The sequence below is a fragment of the Tachysurus vachellii genome, chromosome 14 (genome assembly GCF_030014155.1).
Source record: "Tachysurus vachellii isolate PV-2020 chromosome 14, HZAU_Pvac_v1, whole genome shotgun sequence".
NCBI lineage: Eukaryota > Metazoa > Chordata > Actinopteri > Siluriformes > Bagridae > Tachysurus > Tachysurus vachellii.
In genome coordinates, this window is record NC_083473.1 from 1,248,232 (window position 1) to 1,263,231 (window position 15,000).

A 15,000-nucleotide genomic window follows, 5' to 3' on the forward strand; every position below is an offset into this window, starting at 1 on the left:
GTTTCTTCCTTACCATCTAAGGGAGTTTTTCCTTGCCAATATTTTCCTTCCTAATATTAATCTTGAATTCTGCATTCTATTAATCTTTATATTATTCTTTATATTAACCTTTTGTTCTATGTTTATGGTCTGTAAAGCTGCTTTGAGACAATGTCAATTGTAAAAAGTGCTATACAAATAAACTTGAATTGAATTGAAAGTAAAGAATGCAGAAACAGAATCTATTGTTCTGTACGTCACCAAAGGCACCCCACTGTCCTTCACATTGAACAAAAGGGCACATCTTCCAAGCGACCCCAGCAGCCTGCCAGTGTTTCATATACATCGACTCAAACCTGTGGCCATATTTGGGCCGGTGACAAAGACCATTCAGTCAGGAGCCAAAAGAGTAACATGGCTGTGCAAACATACGCCTTTTTGGATCTAAGGCAGCAGCGGCACATTCTGCACAGAAAACCTGTCAAGAAAATTAAAAAAGAAAGGAAAGAGAGCAAGCATTCTGCTGTGAACAATAGGACATAAGAACATTGTGAGCACACACATCATCTCTGGACTTGAAATTGACTGCACTTGATGATAATGATTACATTGAGCTCCCAGATGTTATGACTCAAAAGACAATACCTGTTTCCAAATGTAATGTTCCACGGCAAGAGGATATTGAGAAGTGGCCGTACCTACAAAATGTTAAGCTCCACTGCATTGGTGCTGAATTTGAATTGCTTATTGGCACTGATGCAGCCAAAGTAATGGAACCGTGGGAGCTGATTAACAGCCAGGACGAGGGGTCCTATGCTGTTTGGACCTGAGTTGGATGGGTCATTAACGGTCCACTCCGTGGGGAAGGCAGGAGTAAGATTGGCTGTACTACTGTCATTGCAAACAGGATCTCAGTAGAACATTTGGAACAGATGCTAGTTAAATAGTACAACCATGACTTCAATGAGAAAACATCACAGGAGCAAATAGAAATGTCCAGAGAAGATAAAGTTTATGAACATAATGAACAACACTGCAACAATAATAGACGGGCATTATTGTATAGACCTACCTTTCAAAGTGGAGAATCCCATCCTGCAACTGAACCTCTGCATTGCAAAGCAACGTCTGACAAAAAGTTTGACAAAAACAGATCTTTCAAAGCAGATTACATCACATTCATTGAGGACATGATATGTAATGGATATGCTGAAGTGGTGCCTGAGGATCATGGTGTTTATCACCCTAGAAAAAAAACAAGCTCAGAGTTGTGTTTGACTGTGCTGCAACCTGCAAGGGAACCTCACTCAACTACCAGCTCTTACAAGGCCCCGACTTGACCAACTCAGTCGTGGGAATTCTTCTGCGCTTCAGACAAGGACCCATAACAGTCATGGCAGACATACAAGCTATGTTTCACCAAGTTTATGTCCCTGAGCAACACAGAAACTTCCTTTGCTTCCTCTGATGGCAAAAAGGTGATAATTCACAGACTCCCAAAGAGTATCGCATGAAAGTCCATCTGTTTGGAGCTGGGTCCTCGCTGAGCTGTGCAAACTATGCTTTAAGAAGAACAGCAGAAGACAATGCTCCTCGCTTTCCCCAGAGGTCTTCAATACAATCACACATAATTTTTATGTGGATGATTGTTTAAAATCTCTGCGTACAGAAGAGGAGGCAATACAAATCGTGCAAGATTTGACAGCTCTCTGTAATAAAGGAGGATTCAAAATTTCAAAGTGGCTCAGTAACAGCCGTGCTGTGTTGCATACAGTCTCAGACAACAATAAGGCAGAGGGAATAGTTGAGATGGATTTGGAAGGAGACGAGCCTCCAGTGGAGCGAGCACTAGGACTCCAGTTGTGCACTGAAACTGACATATTCAAAATTCAGTACCTCTCTTCAAGAGCAGCCACAAACAAGAAGAGGAATACTGTCAGTAGTGAGCTTGTTGTATGATCCTTTGGGATTTCTGGCTCATTCACAATCACTGCCAAGCTGCTACTACAAGAGCTCTGTATTGAATCATTCAGTTTTCACAACATCGCAAGTTCAAAACTGAAATCAGTTCACTCAGAGCCACTAAGACAAAGGACAGTAACTTGTACAGGCTGGATCCAGTGATCGACAGTGGAATCGTCAGAGTAGGCGGCCGTCTAAAGAGGGCAGCATTGCCATCAGAGACCAAGCACCCTGTCATCCTGTGTAAAGACATGGATGCGGCAACATTAATTCTGCGGCATACTACTAACAGGAAGAAACCACATGTTGTCCAGGCTGCGTCAGAGATACTGGATAATCAGTGCAAACTCTGCTGCCAGAAAGGTCCTGTCAGAGTGTGTGACCTGCAGAAGAAACAAAGGAAGGCTGATGGAACAAAAAATGGCTGATCTGCCCCTAGGAAAGAGTAATGCCAGATAAAGCTCCATTCACCGACGTTGGAATAGATTATTTTGGCCCTACTGATATAAAAATAGGCAGGAGCTGTCTCAAAAGATATGGGGTCATTTTCACTTGCTTGGCCAGTCGTGCTGTTCGTTTGGAAGTTACGTATACACTGGATGTTGATTCCTGTGTTAATGCAATCAGAAGATTTTTCTGCAGACGTGGCCCAGTCTCCTCCATCAGGAGGTCTGATAACGGCACTAATTTTGCTGGAGCCAACAGGGAGCTAAAAGAAAGTCTGGCAGCTCTAAACCAGGACAAAATCCAAAGAGCCCTGATCCAAAATGGCATAAACTGGCATTTCAATACCCCTGCAGCCTCACATCAAGGTGGTATCTGGGAGTGCATGATTCATTCAGTCAGAAGTGTGCTTACTGCAGTATTTTAAACAGCAGATTGTGGATAATGAAACTCTTCAAACTGTGTTTTGTGAAGCTGAGGCCATCTTAAATGACGGACCCATCACACCAGTCTCTGAAGATTCTGATGATTTAGAAGCCCTCATGCCTGATCACATCTTAACATTAAAGAGCAAACCTGTCATGCCACCCGGACTGTTAAATAAACATGATTTATATCTGAGGAAAAGGTGGAGACAAGTGCAATATATGGCTGAATTATTCTGGAAAAGATGGATCTCAGAATACTTACCTCTTATGCAGGAGAGACAAAGGTGGATTAGGCCAAGAAGAAACATCTGTCCTGGAGATATTGTGCTGGTTGCAATTGCCACTGCCCCCAGAGGATGTTGGGGGATGGGCGGAGTCCTGACTGTAAACATTGATGCACAAGGCCTGGTTTGTTCTGTGCAGCTCAAGACCAAGACCAGTGTGTTGGAGAGGCCAGTGACCAAGCTCTGCCTGCTGCTGGAGGCAGCTAAGGAGTAACCACTTTGGCTCCACTTTGTTTCATTCCATTTTTTGTTCAAACAAATTTATGGCTAGTAAAATAATTCAACAAGAAACAGTAAACTCATGAAATCAATTTCACAACCAGTGAGCATAGAATAAAACATATATTTAATTATATATCTATATAATGGTTACACATTTATATATTTAAATGATATATATCTCATATATCCTTATAATATCAAAAAGAAATCTGAAAGCAAGTTAAGAGTTAAGAAGTTTATAAAAACAGATTCATGGTACTGAGAAGTCACAACAAAGAGTAAACTCTGCTGTCCTGAAGATTTCTCTGACTGTTAAAAGTGTTAAAGTGTAACACTGGAGATTCATTCATAAATGTTACATAAAGGTCTTCTATTACACGTTCATTTCTTATATAATATAGAACATTTTAGCCAGGAAATCCTCAGAGTTATAGATGTACTGTATGGTACTATATATCATTGTACCCAGTATCTAAGTAAAGTGGTGGTGTGGACTGTAGCTGTGTGTGACAATGAGGCTATATGACTTTACATATGCGTGTGTCGTAAAATAAGAAAGCAGTAACATGTTGTACATTTTGATGAGTGATGCTTCCTTGGGCAATGAGATAAGCATGTAGGGTAATGAGGAAACAGGGTACGTATGGGGAAATTGTGGAAGTAGGTTTTTCATGTAAATGTATGTAAGGTTGAATTTCTGAAGAGTTGAGTAGCACTTTTTCTGTAGAGAACTGCTCGGCTGATTCGTGGAAGAATGAAGTCTGTTGGCCTCCACACCCCTGCTCTCCGGAGTGACCTTGGATAATCGGTGTTAACTGCTACAACAAGAAAACACTTTGGTCAGAAGCTCTGTGCTGTGCTACAGATAATATTTTGATAATTCTGTATATTACAGAAATAGTTGCTTTAAATAAAAAGACAGACGATTGTTACTAGAAACAGTGGTGAAAGTGGCCACTGTCCTAAGTATGTCAATCACCTGGAAGATCACAGAGGAGTAAAATATGAAGAAACAAACTAAAGCATAGTCCACTGGAGAAACCAGGATATAGAGGATTAAAAAACTGCTTACTGTACCTGTATTTTTTCTCAGTCCCTTTATCATCACATGAAGAACATAACCACATGGCCACATCACATCGTCAGTCCGCAGGCACTTTAAAGGCTTTAGATGAATAAATTAAAGATTTTAATTTTAAAACAGAATTATTTTTGCATTGTTTTGAAATAATATTTAGGCATAAGGAATTAATATTTCTGTAATAAAGCTATTATTTGTATGGACAACCCCCTAGAATACCAGAGGGTAACCTCATGTACTTTTTGATCTTTTTTGGCTGTCGGTTCCATTTCTCCTCTCGATGACTCTCACATGTTTTGTCTCATTAGTTACACTATCTTAGTTCCTGTTTTTCATTCTCTTTAGCACTATTCGGACGGGACTAGTTTTCCAAACGACGTTAGAGTTAGAATTTTTTTCAGCCGACGTCTGTCATTTCATGTATTGATTCGGACGGGACTAATCTCTGTGTTTATTACGGAGGTAGGAGTGTCTGTGTTTTACATGTGGGCGTTGCACAAGACCACATGTCCAGGATGCGTGGATTACCTATGGACATCATATGGTTTTATATAGAACTTCTTATAAACTCACTGGAATAAATACGTTTTTATATAATTTTCATGTTATGTAATTGACTATAGAAATGAAAGTACTCTTACCTATAACTGATATTACAGTAGCCAGTCTTAACAATTTACGTGATTTGGCTCTTCTTGTTGATTTCATTTTTTTATTTCTTCGCAGGGTAGCGAACACATTTACACCCATTATTGGTGTGCAGAAAGCAGAACCTTGAATACCGGTGCGCTAGGGTTAATACGGTAGTTCACGTTGACCAAACCAGACAAGAGAACGCGTTTTGGAAAAAACAATTTCGGCAATCACAGACATTCGCATTCGGACAGGATTAGATTTCTCAGAGGAGCGCAGATTTTGCTGAAAAACAGTAGGTAATTTGCGCTGGAATTTTTACACAGGTCGTGTGAGAAAAAGACAGACAGGGCAGATTCGGACGGGATTAAAATCACAAAGTGCGTCTGTGAAACTAAACTTTCTCTAACGACCCCCTGTAAAACTAGTCCCGTCCGAATAGTGCTTTTGTCTAGCAGATGCTGATGTCATGGTTGGTGTGTTGTTTAGCCTGCCATAGCCTTGTTCCTTAAGGGCGTGTTTTTGCTATTTTGGTAAAATTTGCTATATTGTTTCATAGTTAGTTTGTTACTGTTTACACAATAGTTATAAATCTCTCCACTGCATTTGTCTTCACCTCCACTAACTGCAAGACTGCACTGCAAATTAATTTCTTCAGTGCTAGTGGGACCCAAAGGAGCAGATGGTCAAATAGATCCTGGCCTTCTGGATCAATTCATGTCCAAGCCCAAGGTGGGGGCCCTGACTGGAACCTTCTCCCACCCTTCTTGGCCCACCTTGGACATCACTCTGCCTCCTGCTCCACTGGGGACATCACTCAACCTACTTGCTCTGCTGAGGGTGTTGCTTCACTCCCTTGTTGTGTAGGGGATGTTCCCATTCTCCCTTCTGTTACATCTCCCTTCAAGAGAATGGGAATAATAAGGAAGGATGTTTCAAATTAATGAGTGAGGAAATTGTGATCAATAGTGGAATGTATTGGTATGTGTGATGTAGAAGATACCCCTAATTACACCCATAACGTGTAAGTGACGTGACATACGGCTAAGTATGGTGACCCATACTCACAGCTTTAATTACACAGCTTTGAACAGTAGGACAGAATGAGATGTACTAAAATGAAAAAATGTGCAACATTGGAATGTGCAGCATTCCAAGTGCAACACTCCTGCCAGCATGTTCCCTCCGTTGATCTGGCCAGGAACTGTCCCAGTGGCTCCTACCAATGTGAAGGAAGGAATTAGGATTGAAATTGGAAGATGGTTTGACCAGTGAAAGAGACATTTACTTTTATCAGGAGACCCCCAATTATACTACTTTACCAAAAAGAGGTCAAAAGAGAGGCCACTAAAAATAACATTTACTTTTTAATTCTTTGTACTTTGGTGCCTTTAACTGAATTCGTTTTTTATTTAATGCTTAAGTAGCAAAACAGTTCTCAGCATTTCAAGTGCAACACTTACCCCCTTTTCTATCTATTGGTTCTGTGATGGCGCTGTGGGTCACATAACAAGTGTACAGTGGTTGTTCATCCTCCAGGATCTCCACACTCTTCCTCAGCTGGTATGTGCCATCACTATTGGGTCTGACTCCTGAAGATGCTACCAGATGTCCAGGCAGGGAAGTTTTGGACTTTCTCACCTGTATCTCCACATCTGGAGGGTAGAAACCCGTGGCCAGGCAGGTCAAGGTCAGCTTTTTGCTGTCAGTCACTGATTTCTTTGTAAGTAGATGCACCTCTGGGGGACCTGAAAGAAGATATAAAGTTCATTTTCCTTCTTAATTTATCAAGATGAATGTGACTCAAGAAAAAACTCCTGGATACTCACAAAACTTTCTCAGTTCTTCTTGTCCATAGTCCATGAACTTGGTGAGCCAGTCCACACACTCTTTCTCCAGGTAGCTCTTGGTGTATGTGTTAAGGATGGACACTTCATCCCATTTCCTTTTGGTCGGCTCAGCAGCCTGAACTGGAGCGATCCACCTCAGGTTTTCATCATCAAAGGAGAGGAACTCAGTGCCGTCATAAGCATACTCACTGATTCCTCTTACAAATGTCTTTTGTCCATCTGTGCCTTCTTGAATCACACAGCCATGTCTCCATTGAAGAACATGAAGGTCTGAAATGGAGACAGTGCAGTAAAGATAAGAACTGTGTGACATTAAGAATCATAAAGAAATGACATCTGACATTTAATGAGTAATGATAAATAAAACTGCACTAACCAGACTTATTGTGTCTCATTCGCTCCATCAGGATGTCCACGTTGACCTTAAACCACTGCTCTTTGCTCTTACGGGACTGAGTTCCTTTATCCCAGTAATCCTTTTCCATCTTCTCCTTCATCCAGTGCTGTTTAGGAACCTTAACCTGAGCCTCACTGTTGTAGTAGTCAATCACTTGATCATTGATCATTCCCATAGCAATGAACTCATAGATTCCAGGCAGATTGAGAGGTTTAGAGAGAGCAGTGTAGGTGTAAAACAGAGAGAATTCACTTGGATGAAACATGTAGAAAATATTACTTCATCATGTGGAGAAAATATTGAAATTATGTCCCAAATCACAAACTGACTAAATGTTCAGAAACATTATAATAATAATAATAATAATAATAATAATAATAATAATAATAATAATAATAATAATAATAATAATAATAATATCATTGTTTTAACATTTTAGTAAAAGAATTTCTTCTCTTTTCATATGTCTAAATCAAAATCCATGTGTAATTCACATGTATAAACAGTTTAAAATGAAAACAACACAGAACAATATAGGTCAGGATTCAGAGGCCACACTGTGAGATGTTACCTCCATGAACGTCCAAGAAACTGGACCATTTAGATTGACACACATTTAAAGAAGCTTCACACTTATATACACACTCACTAGCACTTAAAGAGGAAACAGAACACACTATAATACACTATAATACATTATAATACACTATAATACACTATAGAGACTAAATGCTGTATAAATTAAAAATACAGTCAGAATAAATGACCAAACAGGAAAACATCAACTGAGAAATTAACAATAAACACTTTGAACTTAAAGTTCAAAATTATAACGTTTTATTTGTTATGAATGTTTTTACTTTCACTTTAGTCAGTAATTAAAGTGAAGTCACCTCCTAGAGCTGGAGGTCCAGACAGGAGCCACATACACACTGCAGCGAGCAGCTTCATAGTTCTTCTTCTCTTCTCCTCCTTTGCTTTAACTTTTACTGGTCTATGCACACGTATCCACACGTTTTCTGCGTGTTCAGAAGCTTGATCGTTGTAAAAAAAAAAATAATCTCCGTTGACCTACGCACGTCAGTTGTAGCTCTAACAATGATGCGTCGTTTGCGAGTTGACTCCTTCATTCGGCTCTTTAATGCATCGTATATTTTGAACTTTGAGCTCTGACTCGCGTACTGAATATAAGTTGTTTTTTTACGTATATAAAGGAAATGTCACTCCTGGATTATTACAAATAGATAAAATAATAAATTTTCGATAGCAACTTGAAATGTAAACGATATAAACATCAGCGAGTCATGTTAAATTACAGACACAGCAGCACTATGCTACTGACTGAGAGTTCATTCCCAAAAGAGTCGACTCTTCCATTATCGCTATGGAGAACAAAGTGTCGGTTCCGAAGCTTTGATGACTCGATTCGCTTGAATTCCGTTATGGAGTTAACTTAAATTCTCCCTAACAGAGTACAGAGACACGTTCAGGTTTACATCAGATTAACCAGCTAGTCACTTTAACTAGTATTAGCTAAGTGCTGCTTATTTCTATATGAATTTAAAGGCAAGATCTTCTCACTCGATCATGCTAATGCTAATGCTAATCTCACGGGAAAATGTTCTCAGAACAAAGTCAGCCTTCTTTATTTTACTGGTCCATAAAAATGGATTAAACACTTTATAATATGTTCATTACATCTTTATCTTATAAAACTTTGTGTTATTCATGTGTGTTAATATTTCCTAACCTCTTTAACTTGGACTTAACAACTGACTCATGGGGTTTGGACAGAGGAGCTGAACATAAACAAACTGTGTAACTGTTGATAAGCTGAAATTTATTTATTTATTTATTACATGTTGAGTTTATCATCGACCTTTTCTGAAAGCAGTCTTCAGTGTCAGCGCTTCCACAGTAAAGCTGAACCTTTAAGCTTTCAGACGTCTTCATCACAGAGGACTTTACACTTATCTGCTAGAACGTTTGTGAGAAACAGACACTAATTTGTGTGTAACAACATTAAATATCATTTTACCATAAAAACATAGTCACACCATCACAAAACCCTGTCAGTATTTCACCAGAACAGCACCACACACTCATTTACTTTTTATTTTCAGAATTGTATTCTGAATTTTTCATTTAAATATATGAACTTGATTAGAACTCGATTGAATTTCCTTTATTACTACAGTGAAATAGAATAAACGTGAACAAAATATATTTCAGAAAAATAGTTTTTAATAATAATAATTTCACCAAAGCTACATTTTACACATCAGAAACCCAAAATATCATTATATAGATACTTAAAGTATTCTGTCCCAAAACAAACTTAAAACTTATCTAAAGCAAGTACAAATAAAACATTTCACTTTTATTATAAATCAGTGAAATTATGAATTTACACAGTGAAGTAAAGTATAAAGTGAAGTGTAAACATCAGACCTCAGCAGTCACCTACCAAGGACCAACCTCACACAAGTTGCTAGTATAAAGTCAAGATTAGATTAAAATAGAGCAATCAGATAGATTTTGATTTCATTACTACAGAAATAGAAGCTCTGATTATTTGGACAGAAAAAGCAAAGTCTTTTCTATTCATTACGTTTTCACCTTCAGCCATGAGGATGAAGACAGCGAGCAGGCAAGGAGTGTGTGAAAATGTGTTTGATTAGAACTTACTCCAATCCCACAGACTTGCTTTTTCTTCCGTCTCCTTTCTAAAGCTTTCACAGCATAAGCAATGGCTCAAACTTGCAATTAATGCTTAATGAATGTATTAATTTAATGACTACAGGGGATGTGGCAGCTCAGAGATTAAGGTGTTGGGCGACCAATCAGATGGTCCTGAGTTCAAATCCCAGGTCCACTAAGACCCCGCTGGGCCCCTGAGCAAGGCCCTTAACACTCGGTTGTATAAAATAAGATAAAACATATGCTGTTCTGGAAGACAGCATCTGTCAAATGCCGTAAATGTGTCATGTTCTTCTCTACCTGAATGTTTTATTACAATTTATTCTGACATTTGTAACTTTTCTTACAGCACTCAGGAGGGACCTCTTTTTCTTCTCCTGAGGCTGATAAATCCAGTGTTATTGGGATATTCAAAAAGAGATCAGCTTTTAGCTTATTTACATAAAAACAGTTTTGCTTAATTCATTAAAAGTGCTTATTATTACAGGCTGTGGTTATTTAAGCTGGAAAAAAGTGCTTTTTTGTAAAGAGCCTGGAAAATGACTGATACCTTCAGTAATGATCAGAGCTGAGGGGACAAAGATCTACAAGTTTGTAATAGATTAGTAGATGTTTACGTTTGAAGGTTTGACAGTTAGATGGAAGGTTGAATAAACGACTTCCAAGTCAAGAAAATAATCCAATTATGATCACACTTGAGCAAGATCAAACTCGTTATCCACAGGATTTATGTAAAGTTTACACCTTCTGTCCATCTCCATCTAAAAGAAATATAAATGATATTCATTATTAAACAGATAAATAAATAAATATGACTGTAAAAGATTTTCATTGACATTTCATTCGAGTGTTAAAAAGAAAACAATAGGTAACAGATCACATCATGTACTCACTGATCTTACAGGTTATAAATGTTTCTGCTGATAAAAACTAACCTTGTGGCTAAAGTGATCATTACATATTATTGACACTGGCTAACTCCAAGTAATGTTAAGTAAATTTACAGTGTAGTGTTGTTAAGCTCTGAATGTTAAACACATTGTATGTTAAATGTCCCACATCTCAAACAGCTCTTCACACAGATAGAACATTAGAATCCTTTACATACTATTTCCAAACCAAAATTGTTTATAGATAAATTGATCAGGATTACCAGGATTATTTGGTCCTTGCATCATTGGGCTTTCTTCATTAATTTTCCCCTGGCTGCCCTCTCTTGAGCGATCACTGCTGCATCCTGATGAAGAATACGTAGACAATTAATAGTGACATTTATTCTTTCTGCTTCAGTGTCACTGGAGATTCTTACACACTTCATTAATACACCTAAGGCATTTTAAATCTAAAGTTGTTTGTTAAAGATTTGATCAAAATTAGCAGGATTTTTTGATCCAGTGGTCTGTAGGTTATTCACATCGTCCTGGCTGCTATGTCTGGAGGCAAATTACAGTTACAATTATACTCTTATTTACAAGTTTTTATTTTTATAGTAGGCAAGTTTTCTCTGTACATGATAATTGTTACTCACTCCATTAATAAATCTGTCACAAACTGCAGTTTTAAGCTAAAGGTGTTTATTGATTTGAACAATATTACCACAATAATTTGTATTAGAGGGTGGCATTTATTTTTCTTCTCTTATTGATGTTCTCCTGGCTACCCTCTGTTGATCTGAGCCTATACATTTAAAATCACAGTGCCATTGCCTCTGTATGTTTCTCCCATTCAACCTTCTAAGTGTTAAAGACACTGTCTTGCTTTAATGGAAACATGGCCCAGACATTTAGCATAAAAATAAAAATAAAATTACCACTGTCACTTGAGTTGTCAGATTCCTTTTTGTCAGCATCTTTCACACTGACATATATGTCTGAAAAAAAGAAGGGAAGCAGGTCAGTTACAATTCGTATTTCTTTATTCATTCACACTTTCTTCATCTCTAAAGAAATCAAGGTTTAAATAAAGGTTTAAAATATAGCCATAGACAGTGGACTTCCTTTTGGATAAGGTATTATTGACAAGAATATAAAAGGCGTTGTGGTGATACATATATACGTATATATATATATACTATATACTGACATTTGTAATTTGTATATTACTAAGGTCCTGTTGTCCCTAACCACTTAATCACCAGTTGTCCCTTTTGTACCAGGTTTATTACTGACCAAGCATGACTATATCCAATCTGTACGAGATTTGTATCGCTCTTTGATCTACAATTCTATTACCAAACTAAACAGAATCAAGGACTAGAAAAACTTTAAATAAATAAGTTATTATGAATATTGTTTTACCATCAGACACTGGAACAGACGCTGTAGCAGGCGCTGTAGCAGGCGCTGGAGCAGACAGTGAAAATTAATTTACACAGTGCTTTTTTGGTTATACACAATACACAAGTGTTCTTTTTATATGTTCCATCTTTTTTTTGTGCTTAAAATGACTTCTTTCTTTAAGGTCCTATCACCAGTTCATATTTAATGACCAAGCATAAATACCACCTACCCATAAGCGGCACATCGGCAGGGTTGTTTGCTGGGGAACTGCTGTTACGTTTACAAGCTAAACAGATTAAAGAAAAAGAACAACTTAGAATTATATATGCACATTACTAAATACTGGTCTTTCTATTGTAAAAAAAAGTTTTAATGAACATTCAGTGTGATGTGACATGATGTGTTGCACTGTTTGAAGACCAAAAGTTCTAATCTGTACAATTTTACTAAAATATACAAAGAGCACTCTGGTCACATGATCCTGTACTTTCATGGAAAGCTTGTGCTGTTACTAAGAATCATCTGCACTCAGTTGCTCTGGATCAGCCTACATGCATTATATGTTATACAGTTACATAATTATGTTATAACAGAGCAATAAAGCCTGACTAAGAGGACATGGGGTGATTTTAGCCACTTTGGAGCTTCATTTCGGCTTAAAATGTCACTTTGTATGCTGCCATAGAGCTCGTAATGTTTCAGTCAATCATTTTTCAGGTTACAGACTTCATTTAAAACATTTTTAGAGATGTATTTATATGTATTTTTTTTAATATATGGTGAACCTTTAGTATATTTTGGCCAAAATATAAAAGCTTTGTTCACAGCAATTTTTGATTTATGAATAAAGAAGCCATTATTGTGAACTGAATTGAAATGTGACTGGAATGTGTATAAAACTTCGGTCATTATCTGGTTATACTCACAGATTATTCCCATCTTTTTAAGGACGAAGACAACGACTGCAACCACGAGCAGCGTGACCACAGCTCCAATCGCTCCCCCAATGATAACACCCTGAATCTTTGGTACAGTACAATCTAGGCATGGGATTTCTTCAAAGAAATAACAAAACAAACACCTCAATAATGGAACTTCCAGCAGGTACAACAACTTTCCTCCATACCAATAATAAAACTTCTACCAATTACAACATTAAATATAAACTATTTCAAACACATTATATCTTAGTATGTAATCCACTATGTTTACCATCAGATCTTGAAGTGATTATTGGTTGTTTGAGGGTGATGTGGTTTACATAGCAATCATAAGAATCTTTTTCCTCCACCAAGATATCCACAGTCTTCCTCTGCTGATATGTTCCATCACCATTGGGTCTCACATCTGTTTTATTTACCAGGTGATCAGGTAGATTAGTTCTGCCCTTCCTAAAAAACATCTGGATATCTTTAGGGTAGAACCCCGTGGCCAGGCAGGTCAGGGTCAACTTTTTAGTGTCTTTTACACATTTCTTTGCAAATATATGAACATCTGGTTCAGCTGAAAAGACAGAAACATTTTTAAAATATTACTAGGTCAGACATGAACTGATATGATTACAGTAACAAATCCTGGATACTCACAATGTTTTCTCATTTCTTCTCGTCCATAGTCCATGAACTTGGTGAGCCAGTCCACACACTCTTTCTCCAGGTAGCTCTTGGTGTATGTGTTAAGGATGGACACTTCATCCCATTTCCTTTTGGTCGGCTCAGCAGCCTGAACTGGAGCGATCCACCTCGAGTTTTTATCATCAAAGGAGAGGAACTCAGAGCCGTCGTAGCTGTACTCATCAATTCCTTTCACAAATTTACTATTTCCATTTTCACCTTCAATCACACAGCCATGTCTCCACTGAAGAACATGAAGGTCTGAAATGGAGACAGTGCAGTAAAGATAAGAACTGTGTGACATTAAGAATCATAAAGAAATGACATCTGACATTTAATGAGTAATGATAAATAAAACTGAACTAACCAGACTTATTGTGTCTCATTCGCTCCATCAGGATGTCCACGTTGACCTTAAACCACTGCTCTTTGCTCTTACGGGACTGAGTTCCTTTATCCCAGTAATCCTTTTCCATCTTCTCCTTCATCCAGTCCTGTTTAGGAACCTTAACCTGAGTCTTACTGTTGTAGTAGTCGAGTTCTCGGTCATCGAGCATGCCCAGTGCGGTGAACTCATAGATTCCAGGCAGCTGGAGAGGTTTAGACAGAGCCGTGTAGGTGTAAAACAGTGAGTGTTCATCTGGAGGAGAGGCAAAAAAGAACTAAGTGTGGCCACTCACCATAAACAAGAAACTAACCTAATACATTCACCCTAACACAAGGCAAATTTCACTGGACACCTCAGTGATGTTCAGTAAAAGAACTAATCTGGATCATAAAATGAATTTAGAAATCAACTTGGTCTAGTGACTGGTAAAAAAGAGCAAGTCTCTGTCAGTCCACTAGGGGGCGGCAAAAAGCGCATTAAATTCAGTTCACACTAAATGAGTTACAAATACTTTATTAGTAAAATAAAATATGAAGCTCTAACAGCGTGTATTCACGATATCTCTCATTTACAGGGTTCTTTTTTTCCAGTGACAGGTGAATTTTCATGTAATCACATCTATACATTTTTAATTATTATATAAAACTAGTTGTAAGTAATTAACTTCTCAGACTGAACATTATGGGCTACTATTCTGTCAATGACATATAATTCTAGTTCATTCCATTTCACATCACAGT

General features: G+C 37.8%; 2 protein-coding genes across 6 annotated transcripts in view; both read right to left on the reverse strand.

The window, feature by feature from the left end:
- Positions 1-3,517: 3,517 nt before the first annotated feature.
- On the reverse strand, positions 3,518-8,372 carry LOC132857072 (class I histocompatibility antigen, F10 alpha chain-like). Of its 4 annotated transcripts, XM_060887038.1 has the most exons (7): positions 8,170-8,371; positions 7,260-7,528; positions 6,863-7,153; positions 6,497-6,781; positions 6,102-6,252; positions 4,397-5,934; positions 3,518-4,137 (listed from the first exon to the last, which is right to left on the reverse strand). In XM_060887038.1, the coding sequence occupies exons 1-5, from the start codon at positions 8,229-8,231 to the stop codon at positions 6,110-6,112; spliced, it is 1,050 nt and encodes a 349-aa protein (XP_060743021.1). In that variant the 5' UTR covers positions 8,232-8,371; the 3' UTR covers positions 3,518-4,137; positions 4,397-5,934; positions 6,102-6,109. The 4 variants fall into 4 exon arrangements, with proteins under 4 accessions (XP_060743021.1, XP_060743023.1, XP_060743022.1 ...); XM_060887040.1 differs by lacking the exon at positions 6,102-6,252 and having other exon boundaries at positions 3,530-4,134; positions 4,397-4,484; positions 8,170-8,369; XM_060887039.1 differs by lacking the exon at positions 6,102-6,252 and having other exon boundaries at positions 3,530-4,137; positions 4,397-4,484; positions 8,170-8,369.
- Positions 8,373-9,504: 1,132 nt separating this feature from the next.
- The window catches only part of LOC132856570 (class I histocompatibility antigen, F10 alpha chain-like), a 20,469-nt gene continuing 14,973 nt past the window's right edge, over positions 9,505-15,000 (reverse strand). Inside the window, exons 3-11 of one of the 2 annotated variants that reach the window (XM_060886168.1) lie at positions 14,240-14,512; positions 13,846-14,133; positions 13,472-13,762; positions 13,186-13,314; positions 12,489-12,545; positions 12,278-12,310; positions 11,791-11,850; positions 11,134-11,217; positions 9,505-10,741 (exon numbers count right to left, since the gene is read on the reverse strand). In XM_060886168.1, coding sequence (XP_060742151.1) covers positions 10,719-10,741; positions 11,134-11,217; positions 11,791-11,850; positions 12,278-12,310; positions 12,489-12,545; positions 13,186-13,314; positions 13,472-13,762; positions 13,846-14,133; positions 14,240-14,512 — 1,238 coding nt within the window. In that variant the 3' untranslated portion in view covers positions 9,505-10,718. Of the gene's footprint in view, positions 10,742-11,133; positions 11,218-11,790; positions 11,851-12,277; positions 12,323-12,488; positions 12,546-13,185; positions 13,315-13,471; positions 13,763-13,845; positions 14,134-14,239; positions 14,513-15,000 lie in introns of both variants that reach the window. The other variant, XM_060886167.1, reaches the window with a different exon arrangement.

Coding starts and splice junctions, on each gene's coding strand:
- LOC132857072 (XM_060887038.1), bottom strand. CDS start 8,231: ATGAAGCTGCTCGCTGCAGTGTGTATGTGGCTCCTGTCTGGACCTCCA. Junction 6,782..6,862: donor AGAAGAACTGAGAAAGTTTT/GTGAGTATCCAG, acceptor ATCTTCTTTCAG/GTCCCCCAGAGGTGCATCTA. Junction 6,253..6,496: donor ACCAATAGATAGAAAAGGGG/GTAAGTGTTGCA, acceptor TCACATTGGTAG/GAGCCACTGGGACAGTTCCT.